Source organism: Symphalangus syndactylus, chromosome 3 (genome assembly GCF_028878055.3).
Source record: "Symphalangus syndactylus isolate Jambi chromosome 3, NHGRI_mSymSyn1-v2.1_pri, whole genome shotgun sequence".
NCBI classification, from domain to species: Eukaryota; Metazoa; Chordata; class Mammalia; order Primates; family Hylobatidae; genus Symphalangus; species Symphalangus syndactylus.
In genome coordinates, this window is record NC_072425.2 from 134428057 (window position 1) to 134454879 (window position 26823).

General features: G+C 49.5%; 1 protein-coding gene across 30 annotated transcripts in view; it reads left to right on the forward strand.

Annotated features, from left to right (window-relative positions):
• The window catches only part of CEP164 (centrosomal protein 164), a 99123-nt gene extending 74967 nt beyond the window's left edge, over positions 1–24156 (forward strand). For 18 of the 30 annotated variants that reach the window (XM_063635502.1, XM_063635514.1, XM_063635532.1 and 15 more), the window contains 18 exons: positions 1763–1894; positions 1985–2201; positions 3211–3288; positions 3481–3612; positions 3983–4105; positions 5322–5465; positions 5891–5974; positions 6094–6162; positions 6517–6692; positions 7024–7150; positions 7505–7566; positions 8048–8270; positions 18816–18923; positions 19776–19914; positions 20504–20851; positions 21723–21789; positions 22691–22813; positions 22968–24156. In XM_063635502.1, the coding sequence (XP_063491572.1) occupies positions 1763–1894; positions 1985–2201; positions 3211–3288; positions 3481–3612; positions 3983–4105; positions 5322–5465; positions 5891–5974; positions 6094–6162; positions 6517–6692; positions 7024–7150; positions 7505–7566; positions 8048–8270; positions 18816–18923; positions 19776–19914; positions 20504–20851; positions 21723–21789; positions 22691–22813; positions 22968–23064 (2449 nt within the window). In that variant the 3' untranslated portion in view covers positions 23065–24156. The remainder of the gene's footprint in view (positions 1–1762; positions 1895–1984; positions 2202–3210; positions 3289–3480; positions 3613–3982; positions 4106–5321; positions 5466–5890; positions 5975–6093; positions 6163–6516; positions 6693–7023; positions 7151–7504; positions 7567–8047; positions 8271–18815; positions 18924–19775; positions 19915–20503; positions 20852–21722; positions 21790–22690; positions 22814–22967) is intronic. The other 12 variants (XM_063635517.1, XM_063635525.1, XM_063635521.1 and 9 more) reach the window with 4 other exon arrangements.
• The last annotated feature ends 2667 nt before the right edge of the window (positions 24157–26823 follow it).

Consider the following 26823-nt stretch of genomic DNA (forward strand, 5'->3'; position numbering starts at 1 on the left):
TGATCCGCCTGCCTCAGCCTCCCAAAGTGCTGGGATTACAGGCGTGAGCCACTGTGCCCGGCCAAATTTTCTCTCTTAGTGGAAGAAAGTAATGGTGTTAGTATCTTGAAATAGGAAAGAATCCTAAGTCTTTTTTTGGCTTTAGGATTTGCTACAGAAGCTTTTCAAAGGAATTGTCTTCCGAATCATGTTTTTCCTAGACTTGAATTCCCTGAGCGCACAGCACACATCCCTGGTTGTGCGGGGCTGTGTGAGGAGTTACCCAAAAAGGATGTGGTTTGTGTAAGCAGGGGGATGTCTGCTTAGGATGAAATGGCCACTGTTGTTGGTGTGTAAATAAGATACCTTTCATAGACATCACGGCTTGCTTATAGTTTGGGGCTGGATGATGCTGTTCAAATTCAATTAATTTATTAAGCACCTGCTTTATGTCAAGCTACTATGTGTGGTACCTGGGATATAACAGATTTTAAGACAAGATTCTTTCTCTTGAGAAGCTCCCAGACTTGCAAGGAAAACAGAGATACAGAAAATGAATTATGATGCCATGTGACGCATGGTGCAGAGTAGCATGGGATAAGAAAGGTCCACATGTAAAGTCATGGGAACAGAAAGATGAATTGATGAGCTTGGAGGGAGTTGGAAAGACTTCCCAGAGAGGGAGCTGGATGTTGAGCAATGAATATGGGTTTGCCAGACAGAAAAGGGAATTCTTGGTGGAGGACCTAGGAAGGAAGAGTGTGGTAGAATGGAGGGATGGTGACTCAGCTGATGTGCCTAAAACAGAGTCTGTCGGAGTGAAAGAATGTGGAATCAGGTTGGGTGGCTATAGCTATCCTTGAGTGAGTGCCATGCTGAGGTAAAGCTGTTGACAGAGGGGAACCTTTGGAAGAAGTGCTGTACTACCGAAACCCAGAAGCCAGTAGTTTGCTTTTTTTTTTTTTTTTTGGAGATAGAGTCTTGCTCTGTTGCCCAGGTTGGAGTGCTGTGGTGCGATCTCAGCTCACTGCAACCTCTGCTTCCCAGGTTCCAGCAATTCTTCTGTCTCAGCCTCCCAAGTAGCTGGGACTACAGGTGTGTGCCACCATGCCGGCTAATTTTTGTATTTTTAATAGAGACGGGGTTTCGCCACTATAGCCAGGCTGGTCTCGAACTCCTGACCTCAAGTGATCCACCTGCCTCGGCCTCCCAAAGTGCTGGGATTACAAGCGTGAGCCACCAAGCCCGGCCAGTAGTTTGCTTCTTGAAGCAAAGGGGAGTTCATGGTCACTTCGTGATCCTGGGAGGTATTATGGGAGGCAGCCGTGGACCTAGAGACTGAGGTTAGACTCATCTTTAAGATTTAGGAAGCTTTGACTGGGCGCAGTGGCTCACACTTGTAATCTCAGTGCTTTGGGAGGCTGAGGCTGAAGGATCACTTGAGCCTAGGAGTTCGAGACCAGCCTGGGCAACATAGCGAGACTCCATCTCAACAATTAGCTGGGTTTGATGGTGCATGCCTGTGGTCCCAACTACATGGGATGCTGAGGCGAGAGGATTGCTCAAGCCCAGGAGTTTAAGGCTGCAGTAAGCCGTGATGACACCACTGCATTCCAGCCTGGACAACAGAGCAAGAACCTGTTTCCAAAAAGAAAAAAAAAAAAGATTTAGGAAGTTTCTTAGGCAGGCAACAGGGCTATTGGCGGCTGAGAGCCACAGCTTATGAATAGAAGAGAGACCCTTGTGGTTTCTCTGACAGCCTGGCCTTTCTTCTCCATCTCAGCTCCCTGAGGGAGCGGCTGCAGACAGCCATTGAGGAGGAGGAGGCCCGGATGAGAGAGGAGGAAAGCCAGAGGCTATCCTGGCTCCGAGCTCAGGTCCAGTCCAGCACACAGGCAGATGAGGACCAAATCAGGTAAGTGTGTGCTTACCTGTGAGCTGCCCAGCCCTGCGGAGGTGGCCCCAGGGTGCACAGGACCGTTCCCGTTCTACTCTGTCCACCCAGGGCTGAGCAAGAGGCTTCCCTGAAGAAACTGAGAGAAGAGTTGGAGTCTCAACAGAAGGCTGAGAGGGCCAGCTTGGAACAGAAAAATAGGCAAATGCTGGAGCAGCTCAAGGAAGAGATAGAGGCTTCAGAGAAGAGTGAGCAGGCTGCCCTGAATGCCGCAAAGGAGAAGGCTCTGCAGCAGCTGAGGGAGCAGCTGGAAAGGGAGAGGAAAGAAGTGAGCCAGTCAAGTGGAGACCTCACCCTCTGACCTGTGTCTGGGCTGCCTGGGGAGGGACTGAGTGCACAGGGAGAAGAAGGGCAAGTCTCGGGTGGGCGTGCAGGCTGGGGAGCCAGGTGGAGCGTAGGTCTCACACACAGACAGGCATGGGAGACAGCGAGGTGACCACCTGGGCCCATTACTCCATATGGACCAAATCGGCTCATGGCAGGGCAGAGGATGCAGCAGGCATCACGAGGCCCCTCCAGGGTCAGGCTGGATGGCAGTGGCGGCTGGAGGTTGTCAAGCAGAGAACCCTCAGAGGCTTGAGGGGGAGTGTCCTGTGGATTTGAGGAAAGCTCCTGACTGAAAGAGATTTAGCCAGACCAGAGGTTTTGAGACAAGGGCGCTGTGTCCCTCACTGTCTCTGAGGGACAGCTGCAAGGGCCTCACTCCCCATTCTCTCTCCTTTCTCAGGATGAGAGGCTAGCAACATAGCAGGGATTTTCTCTTTACCCATACTTCCTCTACTCCAGTCAGATAGTGGGCTTCTGAAGGTTTTAGCACAGTCTCTCTGAGCACTTGTAGTACAGTGCACGTCCCTACTCTTGCTGTAGTGTTTTCCATGTCTAATAGCTGCAGCTTTGCACCTCACCAAAATAAAAAGAACGTTCTACATGGCCTGACTTAATGACAGCATCCAACCTGGCCCCCCTGGCTTGGATCTTATTTACCAGCATGAGCACCATCTATGGACCTGTGGCCTAGTCTAAAGGCAGGGGGTGGGAGCAGAGAGCCGAAACTTACTGAAATGCCCCTCTCCTCTGACCTTCATGTTCCTGTTCATTTGCCAGTTGTAGACTTCAGGGGCTGAGTTATTTCAGAGGAACAAAGATGTGCTGTGCTTCCCCGTGTTTCCCTTGACCCTGATCTCGAGGGGTTGGGGGTCAGTAGTCTTCCTGACTCTGCCTCCCACCATGATCAGTACCTGGCCAGCTTCCCTCACAGTCCCTTTGCTCCTCCCCAGGCTGTGGCAATGCTGGAGAAGGAGCACAGTGCTGAGCTGGAGCGGCTCTGCTCCTCGTTGGAGGCCAAGCACCGGGAGGTGAGATGCAGCATCCTGGGCCCCCTTCATGGCTGATTAGCGGAATTCAGCCCCATCCCTGGCTACTAGGCAGTGAGCCTCTCCCTCCAGCCCTGGGGGATGGATGCCACGTCCTCAGAACACATCCCCACACAGCAGCTGTACAGTCTGTCTGAGGGTCACACTCCCCTGTGTGTGCGGGGGCCTCCTCAGGTGGTCTCCAGCCTCCAGAAGAAGATAGAGGAAGCTCAACAGAAAGAGGAGGCCCAGCTGCAGAAGTGCCTTGGGCAAGTGGAGCACAGAGTTCACCAGAAGGCTTATCACGTGGCTGAGTATGAGCACGAGGTGAGTGCTGCTCTGTGTCTTCCACAGTTGTGTGCGCCTGTCGTGGACTCTCTTACAGTCAGCTGAGCCGTCCTAGCCTCAGTGGCCTCCAGTTTGCTTTGGATGGTCAGCTGGGGTTAGCATTTCTGCTTCCATTTTTATGCCTTAGTTCCCTTGAAGCCAGGTACTCCTCCAATCTGATGCCCCTGTATGCATGTGGGGAGGGGGTGTTGGGGTATGGCTGTGTGCTGACCATGGGGTCATGACTGTGTGATGTCCATGTGTTGTGTGTGTGGGGGGAGATGAGGGAAATGTGTGTAAGACATAAGCAGGCCCTGAGTGCTGGTCCACCTCGGTTCTTCATGCCACATCCCTGCCATCTCTCCTGCAGCTCAGCAGTCTCCTGCGAGAGAAGCGCCAGGAAGTGGAAGGGGAGCATGAGAGGAGGTTGGACAAGATGAAGGAGGAGCACCAGCAAGTGATGGCTAAGGCCAGAGAGCAGTATGAAGCTGAGGTAGCTTGGCCACATCCCCTGTGCGCATGCACACACATGCACACACACATGCACACACACATGCACACACATGCACACACACATGCACACACATGCACTTGCACCCCGGGGTCCTTCCCACCTGGCTGTGGGGCAGAGGAAGGGGATAAACTGTGGTCAGGAATTATGGGAGGTTTTCCATCCTGATACCCTGCCACGATGATGTTTTTTGCCTTTTTTATTAAAGCGTGAGAAAAACCTCCACCTAATGAGGGGCAATTCCACTTTTATCAGACAGGCTGCACTTTCTTCTGATAGTAAAAAGAACCCCCACACATTGAGCTTGTACTGTGTGCCAAGAACTGTTCTGAGCTCTTTATCTATTTTAACTCATTTAGTCCTCACACCAGCCTTAGGAAGGATCTACTATCATTATCTCCATTTTAAAGATGAGGACACTGAGACTTGGAGAGTTTAAGTAGCTTCCCAAGATCACACCCAGCTAATAAGTAGAAGAGCTAGGATTCAAGCCCAGGCTGTCTGACTCCAAAGCCTTCAGTTTCCTCACTGCAACGCCATGTCACAGGGGTTCCTCAACATCTCGGGACACCAAGAAATAGACTGGCAAGAGCCAAGTAATACTGATATTCTCCCTCCCCATTTTAAGCCTTTGGCCTTAAGGTAGGAAAGTTCAGCGACTTGAGTGTACCCAAGCTGGCCTGCCTTGCTCACATTAAGGGTGAACAATGGGTGGGTAGAGGGTGGCTGATGGTAGCCCACAGCTGGGCCCCTGCGGGGCGTTAAGACTACTGCTCCAGTAACTGGAACCAGTATCCCAGACTCTTTCTAGATCTTTCCCAGGGCAGAAATAGCAGTCCCATGATGAAATTTGCCACATCCCTTCCCCCCAACCAATTATGACCTTGCTGAAGAATAGTGATAATTTATCAGTGACCTCTCATTCCTTAAGGAGGAAAAGTTGTATATGGTGGAGCCATAGGAGAGCCAGAGAGGGAATCTGTCGTGGTATCTGGCCAGCCTCTGCTTCAGCTGTAGGCTTGCTGGGGCCAGGGCCGGTGCTGTGCTTGTAACCCTCCTCTTCTCCAAGAGCTGGCTTTAGGGAGCCGATGGTATCCCTGATCTTACTGATGCAAGGCTGCAGGGCTGGGGGAGCTGTGATTTTTGTGGTGGAAGGGGCCGCCACAGCTTCCCACCAATGGGTCCACCCTCCTTGCAGGAGAGGAAGCAGCGGGCTGAGCTTCTGGGGCACCTGACCGGAGAGCTGGAGCGCCTGCAGAGGGCCCATGAACGAGAACTGGAGACTGTGAGGCAGGAGCAACACAAGCGTCTTGAGGACTTGCGGCGCCGGCACAGGGAGCAGGTGAGGGGTCTGGAGCAGGGTGAGCCCACTGTGACCCCTCCATGCACAGTAGGAATGTGCTGGAAGCAGACGCATGGCCCCAGCAGGTTGAAGCCTGACAGGTTCTGGAGTAAGAGTCTCTCACTGGCCATCTCCAAGCTGGGGCATCCTTGCTACTTGGTTTTCTGGGCCAGGGAACACACTCAGGATTAGAACTAGAGGTCAGCCCCTGTAAGGCATTGGGGTTGGCACTTTGCGTCTCCTTGCCCCAGCGGGAAGTAAACAAGGTGTGGAGCCTTCCTGGGAGGCTGCAGGGGCACACAGCGAGGAAGCCTGAGCCCAGAGTAGAGGTTGCGATGTGGCATGGTGGGTTCTGGAACCCTCTCCTGCCCCTCAGCTAATGCCTTACACTCTTTCTATGCTTATGTGTTTCTCTTTCTGGGCAGGAAAGGAAGCTCCAGGATTTAGAGTTGGACCTTGAAACCAGAGCTAAAGATGTCAAGGCCAGATTGGCTCTGCTGGAGGTCCAGGTGAGGGATCTGCAGGAGTTCTTGACCTCAGAGTCACAGCTCCTCTAGCAGAGGGCAGGCTCTGCCCCTCATAGCTGGGCTCTCCAGCCAGCCAGAAAATCCTGTCTCTTCCCTGTAAGGAGGAGACCGCCCGGAGGGAGAAGCAGCAGCTGCTTGATGTGCAGAGGCAGGTTGCTCTGAAGAGTGAGGTTTGTCTCCCTGTTTTGTCCTCCCTCCTGTTTTTCCTCCATTTCATGTCTTTCTTCTCCCTGTCCCCACATTTTGTTCATCTGATCTGTCCAGGGCACTGGGGTTCCAAACTCTGTTGGCCAGTGTTCCACAAATAGTGCCACTCTGTGGACCCCACTTGGGAACCTCAAGGGAGTGGGGCTGTGGTGGGACAGGAGCCTGAAGACCTCTTGAACTCAGAGGTGGCGACTTCAGTGGCTCTGAGTTCATCCCCAGCCTGTCCTCCTTTGGCTTCCCTACCCTCTAGTGCTGTCTGCTCCCTGTCTTATCCCTGTGCTGTCTCTGCGTGCTTCTATCTTTCCTTTTGCCCCTAGGAAGCCACAGCCACCCATCAGCAGCTGGAGGAGGCACAGAAGGAGCACACCCACCTGTTGCAGTCAAACCAGCAGCTCCAAGAAATTAATGATGAGCTGCAGGACCGCAAGCTGAAGCTGGAGTCCCAAGTGGATCTGCTGCAGGCTCAGAGCCAGCAACTGCAGAAACACATCAGGTGGCGTGGGCACCCTGCACTTAGCCCCGCTGGCTGCCTCCTGCCTGCCCTCTGACCTCTGCTGCTTGTGTCATAGCCCAGTTAATAGGGAGAGGTGGAGTCCCAGCTTGGGAGCTAGGCAGAAGAGCCTGTGGCTACATTTTGTAGGGAGTTGGGGTTGTTAAGATTCTGTGAAAAGCAGGGTATCTCTGGTGCTATTATTCATGCCTCAGCCCTTCCTCAGGGACTTTGACGGATGGGAGTGAGGGGGTGGAGATGGTTCTGACCCACTTCACCCCTCCCCCACATCCCCAGCCACCACCCTGCCTCTCACTCCCCTTTCCTTCCACAGCAGCCTGGAGGCTGAAGCTCAAAAGAAGCAGCACCTGTTGAGAGAAGTGACAGTTGAGGAAAATAATGCTTCCCCACATTTTGAGCCAGATCTCCACATTGAGGACCTGAGGAAATCCCTTGGGACAGTGAGCTGAGGGCTGGGGGCTGGGGCACCAGGATGGTGTGGGGCATTGGGAGGGGCTGGGCCTCAGAGGAGTACTTCCAGAGGGGACAGGTCATCAGGAGGGGTGGAACCTCAGAAAGGGAGGAGTAAAGCCGAGGCATCAGGAGGGGCTGGCTCTGCTCTCTATGGGACCTGGTCTGTTCTTATTCCCAGCTACCAGTCATCTCCACCAGTCAGATGATATCTATAAGTAAACAGTGCCTGGCAGCTGGAGAGCCATTTCCTTGTCTAGACCACTGGGAGGGGCTTTGGGGTCTTGAACCTGCAGGTGTCTCTTTTGCTACACTCAGTGGACTTTTCTACCATGTGTCCCTAGAACCAGACCAAAGAGGTGTCTTCTTCTCTTTCCCAGAGCAAGGAGGACTTATACTTGGACAGGTGAGTTCCCACAGCCTGTCTTATTTGAGGTTAGGGTACCATGAAGGGGGTTAAGTGAGTACCTGCATCATAGAGCTTGGGTGAGCTGAAGTGAGGAGACAGTGATCACCAGTGGGGCTTAGTTCATGGGGAAGGCTCCGGAGGATTAAGGAATCTTCTCTGGCAAGCCAGGAAACTGCCCACTGTGACCTTTGACATGGCATTCTCCTCTAGTGGAGAAGCAGATTGCTGGAAGTGTCTGGTCATCTATCTGGAGGCCCCAGGCCCGATCCCTCTCAGAATCAGGGTGAGGGCACTGTCAGTCCCAGGCACTGCGCACTGTGGGTATTGAACAGTGGCATCCCTGCACTCACAGTGCCCAGCCCCAGCCCAGCAGCTCTGGTCTGTGCTCAGGGTGGGCATCTGCTGGGGAAGGGGCTGTGTGACCCAGAGCAGAGTTCTTAGAGGCTTCTGTTTTCCTTCTTCAACTCTCCTGCTCCAGCCTGTCCTCCCACAATGTCTGGCACCTCCTCTCTGCTGAGGGGGTAGCCCTCCGTAGTGCCAAGGAGTTCCTTGTGCGACAGACACGCTCCATGCGGAGGCGGCAGACAGCTCTGAAAGCTGCCCAGCAGCACTGGCGCCATGAGCTGGCCAGTGCGCAGGAGGTGGCCAAAGACCCACCAGGCATCAAGGCCCTGGAAGATAGGCGCAAGAACCTGGAGAAGGTCAGGAGCTTTGGGAAGGGCCTGCCAGCCCTGTGTGGGGGAGGCAGGGGGAGTCAGCAAAACAGTCATTTGGGCTCCCCCTCAGTTGGTCATTCTCGGGACTCCATGAGAGTGGCCACCTTGGCCCTGGGTCACTTATATTTACGTGGCAATGCATAGCATGCAAACACCTTTTCTAGTAGTAAATAATTTGAAGCTTATGATAACACTATTAGTCCATTTTCATGCTGCTGATAAAGACATACCAGAAACTGGGAAGAAAAAGAGGTTTAATTGAACTTACAGTTCCTCGTGGCTGGGGAGGCCTCAGAATCATGGCAGGAGGCGAAAGACACTTCTTAAGGTGGTGGCAGCAAGAGAAAATGAGGAACAAGCAAAAGCAGAAACCCATGATAAACCCATCAGGATCTCGTGAGACTTATTCACTATCATGAGAACAGTATGGGGGAAATGGCTCCCATGATTCAAATTATCTCCCACCAGGTCCCTCCCACAACATGTGGGAATTACGGGAGTACAATTCGAGATGAGATTTTGGTGGGGACACAGAGCCAAACCATATCATTCCACCCCTTGCCCCTCCATATCTCATGTCCTCACATTTCAAAACCAATCATGCCTTCCCAACAGTCCCCAAAGTCTTAACTCATTTCAGCATTAACCCAAAAGTCCACAGTCCAAAGTCTCATCTGAGACAAGGCAAGTCCCTTCTGCCTATGAGCCTGTAAAATCAAAAACAAGCTAGTGACTTTCTAGATAGAGTGGGGGTACAGGCATTGGGTAAATACAGCCATTCCAAATGGGAGAAATTGGCCAAAACAAAGGGGTTACAGGGCCCATGCAAGTCCGAAATCCAGTGGGGTAGTCAAATTTCAAAGCTCCAAAATGATCTCCTTTGACTCTGTGTCTCACATCCAGGTTAAGCTGATGCAAGAGGTAGGTTCTCATAGTCTTGGGCAGCTCCGCCCCTGTGGCTTTGCAGGGTACAGCAATGCAGCTGAAGGCAAACACTTCCCGGCTGCCTTCACAGGCTGGCATTGAATATCTGTGGCTTTTTGAGGTGCGCAGTGCAAGCTATTGATGGATCTACCATTCTGGGGTCTGGAGGATGGTGGCCCTCTTCTCACAGCTCTATTAGGCAGTGCCCCAGTAGGGACTCTGTGTGGGGTCTCTGACCCCACATTTCCCTTCTGAACTGCGCTAGCAGAAGTTCTCCATGAGGGCCCCACCCCTGTAGCAGACTTTTGTCTGGGCATCCAGGTGTTTCCATACATCTTCTGAAATCTAGGCAGAGGTTCCCAAACCTCAATTCTTGACTTTTGTGCAGCCCCAGGCTCAACACCACGTGGAAGTTGCCTCTGAAACCATGGGCCAAGCTGTACCTTGCCCCCTTTTAGCAATGGCTGAAGTGGCTGGGATTTAGGGCACTAAGTCCCTAGGCTGCACACAGCATGGGGACCCTGGGCCTGGCCCACGAAACCATTTTTTCCTTCTAGGCTTCTAGGTCTACGATGGGAGGGACTGTCATGAAGACCTATGACATGTCCTGGAGACATTTTCCCCATTGTCTTGGGGATTAACATTCTGCTCCTTGTTACATATGCAAATTTTTGCAGTTAGCTTGAATTTCTCTTCAAAAAATGGGTTTTTCTTTTCTTTTTATTTTTTAATTATACTTTAAGTTCTGGGATACATGTGCAGAACATGCAGGTTTGTTACATAAATATATACGTGCCATGGTGGGTTGCTGCACCCATCAACCTGTCATTTACGTTAGGTATTTCTCCTAATGCTATCCCTCCCCAGCCCCCAACCCTGACAGGCCCTGGTGTGTGATGTTTCCTTCCCTCTGTCCATGTGTTCTCATTGTTCAACTCCCACTTATGAGTGAGAACATGCAGTGTTTGATTTTCTGTTCCCGTGTTAGTTTGCTGAGAATGATAGTTTCCAGCTTCATCCATATCCCTAGAAAGGACATGAACTTATCCTTTTTTATGGCTGCATAGTATTCCATGGTATATATGTGCCACATTTTCTTTATCCAGTCTATCATTGATGGGCATTTGGGTTGGTTCCAAGTCTTTGCTATTGTGAACAGTGCTGCAATAAACATACGTGTGCATGTGTCTTTATAATAGAATGGTTTATAATCCTTTGGGTATATACCTAGTAATGGGATTGCTGGGTCAAATGGTATTTCTGGTTCTAGATCCTTGAGGCATCACCACACTGTCTTCCACAATGGTTGAACTGATTTACACTCCCACCAACAGTGCAAAAGCGTTCCTATTTCTCCACATCCTCTCCCAGCATTTGTTGTTTCCTGAATATTTAATGATTGCCATTCTAACTGGCGTGAGATGGCATCTCATTGTGGTATTGATTTGCAGTTCTCTAATGACCAGTGATGATGAGCTTTTTGTATGTGTTTGTTGGCTGCATAAATGTCTTCTTTTGAGAAGTGTCTGTTCATATCCTTTGCCCACTTTTTGATGAGGTTGGTTGTTTTTTTCTTGTAAATTTGTTTAAGTTCCTTGTAAATTCTGGATATTAGCCCTTTGTCAGATGGATAGATTGCAAAAATTTTCTCCTATTCTGTAGGTTGCCTGTTCACTCTGATGATAGTTTCTTTTGCTGTGCAGAAGCTCTTTAGTTTAATTAGATCCCATTTGTCAATTTTGGCTTTTGTTGCTATTACTTTTGGTGTTTAGTCATGAAGTCTTTGTCCATGCCTATGTCCTGAATGGTATTGCCTAGGTTATCTTCTAGAGTTTTTATGGTTTTAGGTCTTACATTTAAGTCTTTAATCCATCTTGAGTTAATTTTTGTATAAGGTGTAAGGAAGGAGTCCAGTTTCAGTTTTCTGCATATGGCTAGCCAGTTTTCACAACATCATTTATTAAATAGAGAATCCTTTCCCCATTGCTTGTTTTTGTCAGGTTTGTGAAAGATCAAATGGTTGTAGATGTGTGGCGCTATTTCTGAGGCCTCTGTTCTGTTCCATTGGTCTATATCTCTGTTTTGGTACCAGTACCATGCTGTTTTGGTTACTGTGGCCTTGTAGTATAGTTTGAAGTCAGGTAGCATGATGCCTCCAGCTTTGTTCTTTTTACATAGGATTGTCTTGGCTATACAGGCTCTTTTTTGGTTCCATACGAAATTTGAAGTAGTTTTTTCTAAGTCTGTGAAGAAAGTCAGTGGTAGCTTGATGGGGATATCATTGAATCTATAAATTATTTTGGGCAGTATGGTCATTTTCACAATATTGATTCTTTGTATCCATGAGCATGGAATGTTTTTCCATTTGTTTTTGTCCTCTCTTACTTCCTTGAGCAGTGGTTTGTAGTTCTCCTTGAAGAGGTCTTTCACATCCCTTGTAAGTTGGATTCCTAGGTATTTTATTCTCTTTGTAGCAATTGTGAATGGGAGTTCACTCATGATTTGGCTCTCTGTTTCTCTATTATTGGTGTATAGGAATGCTTGTGATTTTTGCACATTGATTTTGTATCCTGAGACTTCGCCGAAGTTACCGATCAGCTTAATTAAGGAGATTTTGGGCTGAGACAATGGGGTTTTCTAAATACACAGTCATGTCATCTGCCAACAGAAACCATTTGACTTCCTCTCTTCCTATTTGAATACCCTTTATTTCTTTCTCTTGGCTGATTTCCTTGGCCAGAACTTCCAATACTATGTTGAATAGGAGTGGTGAGAGAGGGCATCCTTGTCTTGTGCCGGTTTTCAAAGGGAATGCTTCCAGTTTTTGCCCATTCAGTATGATATTGGCTGTGGGTTTGTCATAAATAGCTCTTATTATTTTGAGATACGTTCCATCAATACCTAGTTTATTCAGAGTTTTTAGCATGAAGGAGTGTTGAATTTTATCGAAGGCCTTTTCTGCATCTGTTGAGATAATCATGTGGTTTTTGTCATTGGTTCTGTTTGTGTGTTGGATTGCATTTATTGATTTACATATGTTGAACCAGCCCTGCATCCCAGGGATGAAGCCAACTTGATTGTGGTGGATAAGCTTTTTGATGTGCTGCTAGATTCAGTATTTTATTGAGGATTTTCACATCGATGTTCATCAGGGATATTGGCCTGAAATTTTCTTTTTTTGTTGTGTCTCTGCCAGGTTTTGGTATCAGGATGATGCTGGCCTCATAAAATGAGTTCGGGAGGAGTCCTTTTTCTATTGTTTGGAGTAGTTTCAGAAGGAATGGTACCAACTCCTCTTTGTACCTCTGGTAGAATTTGGCTTTAAATCATCTGGTCCTGGTCTTTTTTTGATTGGTAGGCTTTTAATTACTGCCTCAATTTCAGAACTTGTTATTGGTCTATTCAGGGATTCAACTTCTTTCTGGTTTAGTCTTGGGAGGGTATATGTGTCCAGGAATTTATCCATTTCTTCTAGATTTTCTAGTTTATTTGCATACAAGTGTGTATAGTATTCTCTGATGGTAGTTTGTATTTCTGTGGGATCAGTGGTGATATTCCCTTTATTATTTTTTATTGTGTTTATTTGATTATTCTCTTTTCTTCTTTATTAGTCTGGATAGCAGTCTATCTATTTTGTTAATCTTTTCAAAGAACCAGCTCCTGGATTGATTGATTTTTTTGAAGGGTTTTTTGTGTCTCTTTCTCTTTCAGTTCTGCTCTGATCTTAGTTATTTCTTGTCTTCTGCTAACTTTTGAATTTGTTTGCTCTTGCTTCTCTATTTCTTTTAATTGTGGTGTTAGGATGTCAATTTTAGATCTTTCCTGCTTTCTCCTGTGGGCATTTAGTGCTGTAAGTTTCCCTCTAAACACTGCTTTAGCTGTGTCCCAGAGATTCTGGTACCTTGTGTCTTTGTTCTCATTGGTTTCAAAGAACTTACTTGTTTCTTTTTTTTTTTTTTTTGAGACAGAGTCTTGCTCTGTCACCCAGGCTGGAGTGCAGTGGCACGATCTTGGCTCACTGCAAACTCCGCCTCCCAGATTCAAGTGATTCTCCTGCCTCAGCCTCCTGAGTAGCTGGGATTACAGGTGTGTGCCACCATGCCCCATTAATTTTTGTATTTTTAGTAGAGACGGGGTTTCACCATGTTTGTCAGGCTGGTCTCGAGCTCCTGACCTCGTGATCCTCCTGGCTCAGCCTCCCAAAGTGTTGGGATTATAGGCCTGAGCCACCGCACCCAGCCTTGAGTGAGTTTCTTAATCTTGAGTTCTAATTTGATTGCACTGTGGTCTGAGAGACTGTTTGTTATGATTTCTGTTCTTTTGCATTTGCTGAGGAGTGTTTTACTTCCAATTACGTGGTCAGTTTTAGAATAAGCGCTATGTCGTGCTGAGAAGAATGTATATTCCATTGATTCCGAGTGGAGAGTTCTGTGGATGTCTATTAGGTCCACTTGGTCCAGAGCTGAGTTCAAGTCCTGAATATCCTTGTCAATTTTCTGTCTTGTTGATCTGTCTAATATTGACAGTGGGGTGTGGGAGTCTTAGTCTCTTTGTAGGTCTCTAACAACTTGCTTTATGCATCTGGGTGCTCCTGGGTGCATATATATTTTGGATAGTTAGCTCTTCTGCCTTTACCATTATGTAATGCCCTTCTTTGTCTTTTTTTATCTTTGTTGATTTAAAGTCTGTTTTATCAGAGACTAGGATTGCAACCCTTGCCTTTTTTTGCTTTCCATTTGCTTGGTAACTATTCCTCCATCTCTTTATTTTGAGCCTATGTGTGTCTTTGCACATGAGGTGGGTCTCCTGAATACAGCACACTGGTGGGTCTTGACTGTTTATCCAGTTTGCCAGTCTGTATCTTTTAATTGGGGGCAGTTAGCCTGTTTACATTCAAGGTTAATATTGTTATGTGTGAATTGATCCTGTCATTATGATGCTAGCTGGTTATTTTGCCCATTAGTTGATGCAGTTTCTTCATAGCATCGATGGTCTTTACAATTTGGTATGCTTTTGCAGTGGCTGGTACCGGTTGTTCCTTTCCATGTTTAGTGCTTCCTTCAGGAGCTCTTGTAAGGCAAGCCTGGTGGTGACAAAATCTCTCAGCATTTGCTTGTCTGTATGGATTTTATTTCTCCTTCACTTGTGAAGCTTAGTTTGGCTGGATATGAAATTCTTTTCTTTAAGAATGTTGAATATTGGCCCCCACTCTCTTCTAGCTTGTAGGGTTTCTGCAGAGAGATCCGCTGTTAGTCTGATGGGCTTCCCTTTGTAGGTAGCCTGACCTTTCTCTCTGGCTGCCCTTAACATTTTTTCCTTCATTTCTACCTTGGTGAATCTGACAATTATGTGTCTTGGGGTTGCTCTTCTCGAGGAGTATCTTTGTGGTGTTCTCTGTATTTCCTGAATTTGAATGTTGGCCTGTCCTGCTAGGTTGGGGAAATTCTCCTGGATAATATCCTGAAGAGTGTTTTCCAGCTTGGTTCCATTCTCCCCATCACTTTCAGGTATACCAATCAAACGTAGGTTTGGTCTTTTTACATAGTCCCATATTTCTTGGAGGCTTTGTTTGTTCCTTTTCATTCTTTTTTCTCTAATCTTGTCTTCATGCTTTATTTCATTGTTGATCTTCAATCTCTGATATCCTTTCTTCCACTTGATTGATACAGCTATTTATACTTGTATATGCTTCACGAAGTTCTCGTGCTTGTTTTTCAGTTCCATCAGGTCATTTATGTTCTTCTCTAAACTGGTTATTCTAGTTAGCAATTCCTCTAACCTTTTTACAAGATTCTTAGCTTCCTTGTATTGGGTTAGAACATGCGCCTTTAGTTCAGAGGAGTTTGTTATTACCCACCTTCTGAAGCCTACTTCTGTCAGTTTGTCAAACTCATTCTCCGTCCAGTTTTGTTCCCTTGCTGGTGAGGAGTTGTGATCCTTTGGAGGAGAACAGATATTCTGGTTTTTGGAATTTTCAGCATTTTTGTGCTGGTTTTTCCTCATCTTCATGGATTTATCTACCTTTGGTCTTTGATGTTGGTGACCTTCAGATGGGGTTTTTGTGTGGATGTCCTTTTTGTTGATGTTGATGCTATTCCTTTCTGTTCGTTAGTTTTCCTTCTAACAGGCCACACTGCTGCAGGTCTGCTGGAGTTTGTTGGAGGTCCACTCTATACCCTATTTGCTTGGATATCACCAGCGGAGGCTGCAGAACAGCAAAGATTGCTGCCTTTTCCTTCCTCTGGAAGCTTCGTCCCAGAGGGGCACCCGCCAGATGGCAGCTGGAGCTCTCCTGTATGAGGTGTCTGTTGACCCCTGCTAGGCGGTGTCTCCCAGTCAGGAGGCACGGGGGTCAAGGACCCACTTGAGGAGGCAGTCTATCTCTTAGCAGAGCTCGAGTGCTGTGCTGGGAGATCTGCTGCTCTCTTCAGAGCCAGCAGGCAGGAATGTTTAAGTCTGCTGAAGCTGCGCCACAGCTGCCCCTTCGCTCAGGTGCTCTGTCCCAGGGAGATGGGAGTTTTATCTATAAGCCCCTGACCGGGGCTGCTGCCTTTCTTTCAGAGATGCCCTGCCCAGAGAGGAGGAATCTAGAGAGGCAGTCTGGCTATAGTGGCTTTGTGGAGCTGTGGTGGGCTCCATCCAGTTTGAACTTCCTGGCGGCTTTGTTTACACTGTGAGGGGAAAACCACCTACTCAAGCCTCAGTAATGGCAGACACCCCGCCCCCACCAAGCTCGAGCATCCCAGGTCGACTTCAGACTGCTGTGCTAGCAGCATGAATTTCAAGCCAGTGGATCTTAGCTTGCTGGGCTCTGTCGGGGTGGGATCTGGAACTAGACCACTTGGCTCCCTGGCTTCAGCCCCGTTTCCAGGGTAGTGAATGGTTCTCACTGGCATTCCAGGTGCCCCTGGGGTATGAAAAAAACTCCTGCATCTAGCTCGGTGTCTGCCCAAATGGCTGCCCAGTTTTGTGTTTGAAACCCAGGGCCCTGGTGGTGTAGGCACCCAAGGGAATCTCCTGGTCTGCAGGTTGCAAAGACTGTGGGAAAAGCATAGTATCTGGGCCGGAATGCACTGTCCCCAAAGTCACAGTCCCTCTTGTCTTCCCTTGGCTAGGGGAGGGAGTTCCCTGACCCCTTGTGCTTCCCGGGTGAGGTGACACCCACCTTGTTTTGGCTTGCCCTCCATGGGCTGTACCCATTGTCTAACCAGCTCCAATGAGATGAGCCAGGTACCTCAGTTAGAAATGCAGAAATCACCTGCCTTCTGCGTTGATCTCACTGGAAGCTGCAGACTGGAGCTGTTCCTATTTGGCCATCTTGCCAGCCACCCCAGGGTTTTTCTTCTCTACTGCATCATCAGGCTGCAAATTTTCTTAACTTTTATACTCTGTTTTTCTTTTTAAAATGAAATACTTTTAACAGCACCCAAGTCACCTTTTGAATGCTTTGCTGCTTAGAAATTTCTTCTGCCAGAGACACTAAGTCATCTCTCTCAAGGTCAAAGTTCCACAGATCTCTAGGGCCGGGGCAAAATGCTGCCAGTCCGTTTGCTAAAACATAACATGTGTCACCTTTGCTCTAGTTTCCAACAAGTTCCTCATCTCCATCTGAGACCACCTCAGCCTGGACCTTATTGTTGATATCACTATCAGCATTTTTGTGAAAGCCATTCAACAAGTCTCTAGGAGGTTCCAAACTTTCCCACATTTTCCTGTCTTCTTCTGAGCCCTCCAAACTGTTCCAGCCTCTGCCTGTTACCCATTTCCAAAGTCGCTTCCACATTTTTGGGTATCTTTTCAGCAACACCCCACTCCTGGTACCAACTTACTGTATTAGTCCATTTTCATGCTGTGGATAAAGACATACCTAAAACTGGGAAGAAAAAGAGGTTTAATTGAACTTAAAGTTCCACTGGGGAAATGATTCTGGGGAAGCCTCAGAATCATGGCGGGAGGCAAAAGGCACTTCTCACGTGGTGGCAAGTGAAAATGAGGAAGAAGCAAAAGCAGAACCCCCTGCTAAGCCCATCAGATCTCGTGAGACTTATTCACTATCACGAGAACAGTATGGGGGAAATGGCCCCCATGATTCAGATTATTTCCCTCCATGTCCCTCCCTCAACACATGGGAATTGTGGGAGTATAATTCAAGATGAGATTTGTGTGGAGACACAGAGCCAAACCATATCAATAACCGTTTATAATGTGCAAGGCAGTAGTAAAAGTCCCATTTTCCTGGTGCAGAGTATGACTAATGTTTAGTACTTTCAAACCCAGTGCTTTGCCTTTCCATTCTGTCACACTAAAGACTTCATTCGTACATGAAAGTCTTTTGAACACACTTAGCGAAAGGCTTTGAGTTACTTACCCGCCCTGCTTCTCTGATAGCCTAATTTGCAATGAAAACACAGATACGCCATTATTATTAGTTGGGGTCACAGATCTTTGACCAGTTGAGGGTCCTGGCAGGGTGAGCTCTCTTGGATCACCTGGGCCCTTAGAAATCTGATAGTGCTCAGCCAGGCGCAGTGGCTCATGCCTGTAATCCCAGCACTTTGGGAGGCCGAGGCGGGTGGATCACAAGGTCAGGAGTTCGAGACCAGACTGACCAACATGGTGAAACCCCGTCTCTACTAAAAATTAAAAAATTAGCTGGGTGTGGTGGTGCACGCCTGTAATCCCAGCTACTCGGGGCTGAGGCAGGAGAATCGCTTGAACCCTGGAGGAGGTGGAGGTTGCAGTGAGCCGAGATCGCACCACTGGACTCCAGCATGGGTGACAGAGCGAGACTCTATTTCAAAAAAAAAGAAAAGAAATGTGATGGTGTTCAGAACTGGTAAGGGGCTCAGGCCCCGATGGCCCCTAGGACTGGCTTGGGGTCAGCAGAGAGCAAGGGGCTGGAACAGACAGAGGGGCAGCTTCCCAGGGTTATATACATGCCACCCACGACCCTGTCATTGCTCTGCTTAACCCCTCTCAACCATGGTGGTGGTGGTGATGAGAGTAATCATAATTGGAGCAGTGATAATAATAACCATTTGCGGCTGATGTGGTGGCTCATGCCTGTAATCCCAGTGCTTTGGGAGGCTGAGGCTGGAGGATCACTTGATTTTGAGACCAGCCTGGCCAACATTGCAAAACTCTGTCTCTACAAAAAAAAAAAAAAAAACGAAAAAAGAAAAAAAATAGCCAGGTGTGGTGGCACACATCTGTAGCTTCAGCTACTTGGGAGGCTGAGGTGGGAGGATTGCCTGAGCCCAGGAAGTTGAGGCTGCACTGAGCTGTAATCAGGCCACTGCACTCCAGCCTGGGTGATGGTGAGACCTCATCTCTAAAAACAATAATCATAATAAATAATAACCATTTGGTTAACAGTAACCATTTGAGAGTTTTTAAGGTGTGGGCATGGTGTTAAGCATGTAACATAGTAACATACTCTTTCTCTTGTAATTCTCATGACCCTATGAAAAGTCATAGTTCTCTTTTCCAGATGAGAAAGCAGACTATAGTAATTTGTTCAAGATCACCCAGTCAGCAAATGGCAGGGTTGGGACTCCAGCATCTGTGTGGGTAGTCATTTCTCCTCTGTTTTCTCCTTGGCTGCAGGAGACCAGGCACCTGGATGAGATGAAGTCGGCCATGCGGAAAGGCCACAACCTGCTGGAGAAGAAAGAGGAGAAGCTGAATCAGCTGGAGTCCTCTCTTTGGGAAGAGGTGCAGCCCCATGTCCACATAGCCCAGTGGGCCCCGGCCTTCCTCTTCTGTTCTTGGGATTGGGTTGAGTTCTTTGGTCCTGCATCAGGGGGAGTTGGGCCTCTAGGGCCCAGGATTGGGCAGTAGGCTTGTCTACTGGCTGATGAAGGTGGCAGTGGCTTCAGTTCTGAGTTTTTGAAGACACCTGTGGGTTTGGATACCTGTGCTGAATGGTCCTGAATATACCTGGAACCTCTTGCTAAAGGTGCCTGAGAAGAGGGCCGAGCCCTTACCCTGCCCTGGTCCCTAAGGAGAGGCGTGACCAGGGTGTCAGGAATGGACACACATGATAGGTTTTCCTGCCTGCCTTGGGACCTTGTGGACTTTCTTCTGGATGTCTGAGGCTTAGATGTAGCGGGGGAGGCTTAGGTGGAGTAACACTGCAGGGAGAGCTTACTGGAAAGGGTGGTGGGGGTCTGTGTGGGCCTGATGGCACTGTTGTCTATGTCTCAGGCATTTGGGACATATGCTGAGCCTTGCCTCCCTCCCACCCTGCTGTGAGGCAGCCTGTGTGATTCGCTTCACCCAGGGTGCCTGGTGGAACTCTGGGCCCCAGAGGAGTCTACTCACCAAGTCCTCAGTTCCCACACATCACAAGGGCGACAGCCTACATGCCACCTTGAATTTGTAGCAACAAAATTGCTAGGAGAACAAATGGAGATGGCCGTGTTTCATGGATTTGCATAAGAAAACCAGCTTAAAGACAAAACATACAGAAGAACCTAGCTTAGTGTCCTAGCCACTTCCTAGGAAGGAAAGAGGAAGGGTAGCATGCAGGAGGAATGGGTCATAACTGCTGACTTTACCCCGCAGGCCTCAGATGAGGGCACTCTGGGAGGATCCCCCACCAAGAAGGCGGTAACCTTCGACCTCAGTGACATGGACAGCCTGAGCAGTGAAAGTTCCGAATCTTGTTCCCTGCCTCGCTGTGAGTGGTGGCAGCAGCAGAGGAGTGAGTGGGGGAGATGCGGGTTGAGGACCATGGTATCCATGGAATGGGAGGAACTTGGGGAACAGAAGAAGAGCCCCCTTCCCTCAGCCCTGCAGAGGGAGGCCTCTGTGAGCCAGTGTCTGGACCAGGTGCTCAGTCAATGCTGGGAAGGAATCAGTACATCTAGGTTTGCTAGCACGTGGGGCTGAAAGGTCAGGGAAGCCCTCTGAATGCTGCAGAGCACTCTACAGTGTGACCACTGGCCCTGCTGGCCTCTTCTCTTCCAAGGCCTCCTTGAGGAGGCTTTTCTCTCTCAGCTGCTCTGGCCTGTATATGACAGAAGGGCCCTCTCCCCTTCCTTCTCTCTGGGGTCCTGGGCCCTTCACCCAGGGCCTTGCCCTCGAAACCTGTTTCTCATGGCCAGCTTCTCACCTGCACTGTCTGGAACACAGAAGCCCTGCCATCCCTGACCCCCTCATAAGGTTGAGGGGCTGTTGTCTGGAGAAGCAGGGAGGGGTGGCCAGTAGGGTCCTCCATGACAGCTGTGTCTGGGAATGGTCCAGGGTCCTGAGCTTGAGTCCCTTCCCACCATCCACCTCTTTTCTTTCAGTCAACTCAACCCCGAGTCTCACCTCCCGCAAGATCCATGGGATGAGCCACTCCCTCCGGCAGATCAGCAGCCAGCTGAGCAGCGTCCTCAGCATCCTGGACAGCCTCAACCCTCCGTCGCCGCCGCCGCTTCTCGCCTCCACGCCAGCCCAGCTCCCTCCCCGGGACCCTAAGAGCACCCCCACCCCCACGTACTATGGCTCCTTGGCCAGGTTCTCAGCCTTATCATCTGCTACACCCACGGCCACCCAATGGGCCTGGGATTCAGGGCGGGGGCCCAGGCTCCCCTCCTCTGTGGCTCAAACGGTGGACGACTTCCTGCTGGAGAAGTGGCGCAAGTATTTTCCATGTGAGCCCTACTCTGGGCGGAGCCTTCCCGCCTGCCTCCTCCTCCTCCTCCTCTTCCTCTTCCTTCCTTTTCTTCTACCCTCTTTCCCCTGCTCCTTTTTTCCTCTTCCTCTTTTGCATCCCTCTGCCACACCTCTCCTCCCCCAACGTTGCCGTAGTCCATTGGTCCATTGACTCTACCTGCGGGTCGCTGGGGAAGGAGACATTGCAGGTGGCCCTGCAGCCAGTTCTATGGGTCTGGACGGTTTAGATGGAGCCTGGCTGACTGGGGCCTTTATTATGGATTCTGGAGCTCAGCAGAACCTAAAAGGTCATTGTTGTCATTATCTTAATAGCTACCATCTTGTGTAATACATTATGGGCCAAGCAGTTTATATATATCTTTTCATTTAGTTCTTAATTCTCTAACGTAGTAATTATTTATCCCCATTTTACAGATGAGGAAACTGAGTTTCAGAGAGGTTAGGTAGTATGCTCCAGGGTACCCAATGAGTGAGTAACAAACTCAGTTGTGACCCCATGTCTCTGTGACTCCAGGATTCTGCTTGGAACCTCTTGGTTGTGTGGCTAATTCTTGCTTCTGAGCCAGGTGGCCTTCCCAGGTCTCAGCCCTGCTGAGGATTATGAAAAGCCATAAAACACAAGGCATTTGAGGGAAAACAAAATATCTTCTTTCTACCCTAACCCAAATTGAAAAGTAGATTAAGTTTTAAAAATAAAATAATATAGGACCATTCCTGTCTCTCACCTTTCTCTGGCCTCCAGCCACTGAAACTTTTCCTTTTATTGTTTATTCTGGGGAGGCAAGAGGTGCTGGTGGGCAGGGTGGTGACCACTGCCCATTTCTGAGCCCTGTCCCCACGTTCTTCCAGCTGGCATCCCGCTGCTCAGCAACAGCCCTGCCCCACCGGAGAGCAGGCTGGGTTACGTGTCTGCCAGGTGAGCCTCCCTGGGGGCTGGTTGGGGTGGAACGTCACAGTCGAGCTGCTCACTGTGCCTCCCTGGGCGGGTGGACCTCTGAGGGGAGAAGACCTCCTGGTCTTACCCCAAGAAGTCAGGCAGGCCTCTAGTCCACAGAGCTGTCCCCACTTGCCTGGGTCTGAAGCACCCCTCTGTGACCAGGGGAAAGTCAAGTTCACACTGCCAAGGTCCCAGTGGGGAAGGCCTGGGCTTACCCCACCAACCCTCTGAGGAAACTGCCCTCTGGCCCCTGTGTGGAGGAGTCAGCCCCTGGTGGGACTCTGCCCCAGCCCCTCCCTCTAGCCCCTCCAGCCCCGGAGTCTGGCCTTTGTCTTTGCCCTTGAGCTCTTGTTTGCTTCCTGTGGCTCCCTTATTCCCCCAGTCCTGCTGAGCAACATCTGGAGTGAGAGGGACACCCTGTGGAGGAGACAGACGGGAAATTATTTAAACCTGTTATTAATTTTCCATTCATCTTATTCCTTGCCAAATGTTTCCCCCTCTCCCTCCCTTAGGCCGCTAACAATGAGTACCCCCCACCAACTCTTTGGCCAACTTGAGAGCTGATACTGGCCAAGGATTGAATTGACAGAGGGGAGCGCTTTGCTGATGAGATTGGCGGGAGCAGGCAGATGTGGGAGCCCAGAGCTTTGTATCAGTAGCACCCAGCAAGGGGGCAGAGGGCGTCCACCACCTTCCTGTTTGGGAACTGTTCTGGAGGGGCAGATGTTTTGAAGCTTTGAATTACTAGGGACCTCGGAGAAGCTGCTCTGGTACCTGAGAGGAAGAGGGAGGAGGCGACAGATGTGATGGCCTCTGTGCATCCTCTGTCACTTCCGCGCCTCCTCTCTCCCCTCCCCCATGCTCTCCTCTTCCTTCCCAGTGAGCAGCTCCGGGTCCTACAGCACTCCCATTCCCAAGTCCCTGAGGCGGGCAGCACCACCTTTCAGGGCATAATTGAGGCCAACCGGAGGTGGCTGGAACGTGTCAAGAACGACCCCAGGTTGTATCCTTTTACCTGGTTCCCAAACCGGGCTGGGCTGTGAGGCCCGTGCTTGTGCCCTGAGGGGCTGAGGAGGATCCTGTTCAGCCTTTGACCCTTTCATGGCCGCTGCCTGGCTATGCCCAGTGACTGCAGTTTTCCTTCACCTTGTGGCCAGACCTGTCTTCTCTTCAGCACCCAAGCCAAAAGCTACTTTGAGCCTCCTGCAGCTGGGCCTTGATGAACACAACAGAGTGAAGGTGTATCGCTTCTGAGGCCCTGAGCAGGGGCTTGGGGCAGCCCAGCCTCTCCTCCACCCAGACCAAGTGCCTGAGGAGCCGCCTGCCTTCTTCCATCTGAGAAAGCACCCTCCTTCCCCCTTTGACTTGCATGAGCCACCAGGGACCAGGGGGTTGAGTGGAACAGTAAAGCCACACATTCTGTGACTACATAACCTATCTGGGGCTAAAATGTGTGGACTTGTACGAGCTCTTGTCATTGACATGGCAAGCTGATGGTGTGTGGTGGCTGTGGGGTATCAGGGCCGGGAGCCCTTTGGGAGGAAGGGAGGTGTTAGAGGAGCTGCCTTTGGAGGCTCAGGGAGTCCCTTTGGAGCTGGTTGTTTCCTTGGCTGCAGCGCACTGCTCGGGGCTCCCAAGGAGGTTGTGCGTATGGTTCTTAGTTCATCGGGACAAAGACCCCCAGCATGTGTGTACCCTGGGACCCGGTTTCTCTGGGCTCACATCTATCTACAATACCTCAGCCTCAGATCAGACGCTTTCTTTTTTGTCTTTCTTTTCTTAATTTTTAAATGCCTCTTTTCTTGAGCATTCCGTCTCTCTTTTTGACTCTCTCAGGATTGGGCTCAGCTGTCCAGAGCCCTGCCGGAGGGTGCTGGGGGCTGTCCCTCTGGAGGCATTGTGTTTTCCTCGGGGGCTGTCCTCAGGAGTACCCCTCCTGCTCCCTGGGGCTCCTCAGGGAGCCATTTCAGCTGGAGTCTCAGGTCTCAAACACAGCTTCTCTGGGAGGCCAAAAAAAGACTGGGATGGCTTCTGGTCCTCATGATGGTTTTTATCCTCCTGGGACACGTTGGGTATATTCATGGGCATTGTTTCCATCTGTCTTTTCTACCTGTGCCACCCCTGCCCTGATTCCGCGGCTGCCTCAGGCAGGCAGGCAAGGGGCTAGGCCGGTGCCCGGCCCTGGCAGCAAGGGATCTTGTGCAGTTGGAGATGCTGTCGTTGTGGCAGAGCGTCCTTCAGCCCCGCTTCCATCAGCGGGCTCTGGGGTGGGGGCTTTGCAGGGGATGTTCTCTGATGTTTGTTCCGTTGTTTAAATAAAATGCACTTATTTTTGTTTTTTTGCAAGCTGTGGGGTTGCCCTTGCCTCTCTGACACACAAATTAACTCCTTCCTGTCCTCCAACTCATCTCTTGGTCATGGAATAAGAAACTAAGATCCAACTGGCTGTTGATCTCCTCAGATGCCTTTTAGGCATCAGCCCACTACATAGAAAACTCCGTTTCATCATGTGGCTCATTCTGTGTGCTTTGGGAATAGCTTATGTGGTACAGCCAACTCTAGTGATAATCCTGGGTGTTTTCTGCATCATTTAAATCTCTGCGGGTCCATTTTCTACAAGGCAGTCATGTAAATGTGTCTCCTTCTTTTAGGAGGCCTTTGCCTCCTTCCTGAGAAGGGAGGAAGGAAAAATGAATATTCATAGAACACTGCCCTATGTAGTATCTGATTTAATCATCGCAACAATGTAGATATTGACGTAGATATTTTCTGCTCCATTTTTATGGATGAGGAGACCAAGGCTCAGAGAACCTTTACATGCCTGGGGTCCCCAGTAAAGTAGCTGAGCTCCCTACATGTGCAGTGCCCCCACACTCCATCCCTGCACCCCCAGAGCGCCGTCTTCCCCGCTGCCAGTCCTTGGGAAGTGCTGAATTCGCCATCTCTGCCTTTGCCCCTTCACTGCTCTCCCACCTACCAGCCGGAGACCCATGGTGCCATTTCCCAAAGGCTGATTGGTGTTTTCGCGGTGCAGACAAATGCAAGATGAGTCCCCCAAAGTCCCTAAGCTGGCAAAGTTAGCTGGGTTTTTCTGCTCCAGCGGTGTGAACAGCCTAAATACAGTCTTGGATTTGTAGCAACAGAATTGCTAGGAGAACAAACCAAGATGGCCACATGACATGGATTTGTATAAGAAAACCAACCTAAGGACAAAGCATGCAAAATAACCCAATTCTGTATCCTAGCCACTTTCTCGGGGGAAGGAAGAAAGGAAAGAAGGGAGGGAAGGGGAAGCAAGCTAACATTTGTTTTAGTGTTATTTCATCCATGAGGCAACTTAGGCTCAGAGAGGTGAAATCAGTATAGCCCAAGGTCATACAGCGAATGACCCAGTATTTGAACCCAGATCGCTGAAAGTTGAGATCTGTGAACCAGGCTCTGCTGTGTCAGCATCTCCTGTCCTCCTCCTGGCACACAGAACAGTCCTGTCCAGCTTGGTCTGAAGACCTGGGTTGCAGGAAGCGGGTGGCTTCTAGCTGGGGGAAAACCTCCTTGAGTTAGGGCTTACAAAGGGACTTTTTCAGAAGATTCCAAAATTGTCCCATCCCTCCTCTCATGAGTTTTAGCATCTAGCTGGGGAGACTAGAATCATAGATGTTTGGAGCTGAAAGGGGCCATTGAGTCCGCTTGGACTGCTGTGACAAAATACCATCAACCAAGTAGCTTTTAAACAACAACATTTATTTCTCACAATTCTGGAGGCTGAAAATCCAAGATCAAGGTGTTGACAAACTCAGTGTCTGGTGAGCGGTTTCTAGTTCCTAGAGGGCACCTTCTGCGTCCTTACCTAGTAGAAGTGTAGGACTCTTGGCTCCTTCAGCCCCTTCTGAGGGCACTAATCCCAGTCATGAGGGCTGTGCCTTCACATCCGAATCGCCTCCCCAAAGGCCCCGCCTCCTCATATCACACTGGGAATTGGGTTTCATCATAGGAATTGGGGTCCATAGCGGGGCCTTATGGATTACTTGTTCAGTACATTCAGGTTTTGCAGTAGAGGAAACTGTCTAGAGAGGCTACATGAGTTGCCTCAAGTTGTAGCCACAGTGGCAGAGGTGGGAATAGAACCAGTGTCCTAACTTCCTGGCCTGGAGCTTCAGAAAAGAGTTTTTTTTTTTTTTTAAGGATATTCTCAGTAGACTATATGTTCGCATGACTCGATATTCAAATGATACAAAAGTCACTCTATGAGTTATCTAGTGCTCCCCCTTGAAGGTAAAAAATACTACCAGTTCTTTCTGGAGATTTCGTGCAAACAAAAAGAAGGGACACTTAGGATTCTCTTCCCCATTACTGGTGGAGTATGGGCCACTCCTAACGTAGGATGGGACGATTGCCCGAAGCTCTGTCGTGAGTGGTTGATTGTTTTCTTAAGGGAGCGATGCTGGGAATGATGATAGACGGCCCCCACTGACCACTCCTGCCTCCCTGCCCCTCCAGTAAACTCCCACACAAAATAGCAGTATGAGGTGTGGGGAAATAATCTTGGCCTCCGTCCTGGGTTTACTTTCGACTCTGCCACCTACAAGCTGTCACCCGAACAAGTCCTTTCCGTTCCTGTGTCTTCCCTGGTCACAAGCTTTAAGCCTGAACCCACACTCTGGGAATGAAGCAGGGTAGCGGCCTCTGCTTCAGTAACTCTGAGGGGTCTGCCTTGGGTGGGGAGTTGGCCTCATCCAGAGGGCTGCTGGAGGGCCAAGACAAGGCTCTGGTGGGGAGGTGTGCTATGAGGGGATTGCTGATCCCACCACCAGCTTTTTTGGGGGAGGTGGGAAAGTGATGGTTAAAAAATGAAGTTCCTGCTATCAGCCGTGTCCTGATGAATTGGAAAATCCCCTTCTTTCTCCTTTCCTCTTGCATCTCCTGCCTGCTTCCCCTGCCTGCCCTGCCATGACATGTGCCCTCTCCAGCAGGTATGTCACACAGCACCCCAAGGGAAGGGCAGTGTAATGCTCT